Raw genomic sequence first — 2,779 nt, 5'->3', positions numbered from 1 at the left:
GTAGAAGTGTTTTCTTTTATCTATTATTGTATTAAATGCTTTGTCTTCTTTGGCCTTCTTTAAATTTAACGAAATAATAGATTCAACTGCTATTGCGCATGCGATAGTCTTTATTTCTGATTGTTTTAGTGCGGTAATATCGATCATAGCTTTGAATCACGTGATTTTAAAAAATGACGTCATGTTTTTAGTTTGCTGCTGAGTTTGGCGTTCTGTACGCTCGTTCAACAAGAAAGAGGAGGCGCATGTTCTCCAGTCACTTTGATGACGTCATCCTGTCGGTAAGAGATGTGCAGCAAATAAAAATGAGTGAGTTTGTACCTTAAACGACAGGAAGACAAGCTGGTAATACCAACCTAACTTACTACGTTTCATATCAATCGAAGTCATCATGCCCAAAACCATGAATGCTGTCCTGGTGAAGCCTTTGATGGTACTGGCGCTTCCTGGGATACTGGTGTATAAGATCAGCGAGCTCAAGAACAAAAAGCAAGAACAGAATAAGCGGAAAGTCGCTGAACGACAGCTGACCCATCTGAACCATAAAATAGTAAGCAGTTTTTATAAAATGTTGATAATTTTTTATATAAATTTTGGGTATAAGTCATTTCCAATATAAACACAGGGAACAATATGAATTTCCCCCAGATAATTTTTGATATAAATTTTGGATATAAATCATTTCCTTTATAAACACAGGGAACAATATGCATTTCCCCCAGATAATTTTTGATATAAATTTTGGATATAAATCATTTCCTTTATAAACACAGGGAACAATATGCATTTCCTTCAGGAGACATATTTGATTCATACAAAAATAGCCATATTTTGGTGAATGCACAAAAGTTTAGGCAACATATAGATTTACAAGCTATATGAATAAATACATCGCATATCTCATACATAACTAGCCCCCTCTTACCAGCGGTTGAGCGGTAAGTCTTTGGACTTATAACCCCAAAAAAAAAAACGGGCTTAGATACCCGAGGTGGGCAGAGTAAAGATAACCCATTTTGTAGTTTTGTGTTTTACAACAATATCGCATATACTCGTTATTGACCAATAAGATATCATTTTCAGCTAGGGTTGCCAACTGGTTAATCAATGCGTTCTCATCACCCTGAACAGGTATATTGAATTAACTACGTTAATTACTGGGCTAGTATTTAGTTTTAACCTATATAGGTAGTTTTCTCTTATCAGAAGCTAATGATAATAGATGCTGTTGGTGTTTAACGTTATCCGTCTGTAAAACTTAAATCTGAAATGAATACCATGGACTGAGTGTGAAATATAACGACTCTTATTCTTTAAATAGAACGTCTCAAATTATTGCAGTTTAACAAAACATTATTTAATAAGAAAAATATTCACGATGTCTATACTGATTCCCTGGTTCAGCGTTAACTTTACAATAAAAATAACCCGTTATTGTAAAACGTGTGTTGACAAACACAGTGTATGAAAAATGGAATCACGTGTTAAAATAACTATAAAGTTACGTTTCACTATGAATACGTCAAAAACAGTTACAGTGAAGAATTAATTTGTCAAAGCAAATTAATTTTATCAGTAAGTAATGATAAGAGTAACTAGGCTTAGCGACAGCCAGTAGAAAGGAGTTTTGTCACTTTTTTTTCATCGATATAATTACTATGTTTATAATCACAGTTTAAATTTGCCAAACTATAACGGTGTGTATTTTCGTAGCTTGTAATGACCTGTAAGGGAAGTAATGAAAAATAGTCTAAGACGATATAGTATCAGTTGTTACATAAAAATATTGTTTGTTTGTTTGAAGTTAAGCACAAAGCTACACAATGGGCTATCTATGCTCTACCTATCACGGGTATCGAAACCCGGTTTCTAGCGTTGTAAGTCCGCAGACATACCGCTGTGCCATGGGGGGTGGGGGGGAAGTAAAAATATACATTTTCTTACCATATCCCTTATACGCGTGGCTGTAAATTATGGCAGAAAAAAAAAGTCTGTTGCCAAGATTGGCTGAGTCCGTGCATCTGTATCGCGGAAGAACGTGTGTTTAGAGGTTGGGTCACACTTAGGCTTCAACTTAAGTGTTTCAGCTTGTTCTCGTTAATTGTGAACATATAACACCGCCTCACATGTTTAATCTAAGTTAACTTGTTTAAAGTGTTGCTTTCTCAAGAAACTTTTTGTCACAAACATATATATATACTTGCATACGGTGTTGGAAATAATTACGTTTCTGTCAAACGGCAACCAAACAACTTGGTTGAATTGTGGGGAGTAATAAAGGAGTTTAGAACAATACCTTTCAATTATACATTGATAAAGTTATGGTTGCCGGTTGACTTCCTTAGCCTTAATAATATCCTTATTGGGACATTATACAAATCAAGCCATAGTTATTAGTGATCTATCGGCCTCTTTCTACACAGCGTGGTCACAAGTATATAGACACCACCTTTTCAGAGAAAGTGAAATGTTTTAGTCATATTCACATGAATTGATATATTTATAATTTAATTGATATCTAGTAGATCTTCCTTTCGCTTCGTGGAGTTCGTTGATCCTTTGGGGTATCGTGAGAATCATCTCGTCAATTTTAGATTGTGGGATTTTCGCCCACTCTTGCTTCAAAACTTGGAGTAGATTGATATTCGAAATTGGTTTTTTTTGGTTGCTTCTTGACTTGCCGGTCGAGTATGGCCCAGAGGTTTTCATATCAGGAGATTGGCTCGGCCAGGGCAACTTCTCGATATCATTTTCTTCCTGCCACTTTTGGGTGTTTCTA

At 35.4% G+C, this 2,779-nt stretch overlaps 1 protein-coding gene across 1 annotated transcript in view; it reads left to right on the top strand.

Moving 5' to 3' along the window:
• Nucleotides 1-274: 274 nt before the first annotated feature.
• Nucleotides 275-2,779, top strand: part of LOC111088470 — a 16,757-nt gene continuing 14,252 nt past the window's right edge. Inside the window, exon 1 of the mRNA XM_022398709.1 lies at nucleotides 275-550. Within this exon, the coding sequence (XP_022254417.1) occupies nucleotides 392-550 (159 nt within the window). The 5' untranslated portion in view covers nucleotides 275-391. The remainder of the gene's footprint in view (nucleotides 551-2,779) is intronic.

The sequence above is a fragment of the Limulus polyphemus genome, unplaced genomic scaffold, assembly GCF_000517525.1.
Source record: "Limulus polyphemus unplaced genomic scaffold, Limulus_polyphemus-2.1.2 Scaffold96, whole genome shotgun sequence".
Taxonomy (NCBI): domain Eukaryota; kingdom Metazoa; phylum Arthropoda; class Merostomata; order Xiphosura; family Limulidae; genus Limulus; species Limulus polyphemus.
Note: the sequence above shows the minus strand (reverse complement) of the source record. Positions and strands in the feature narration are given on the sequence as shown.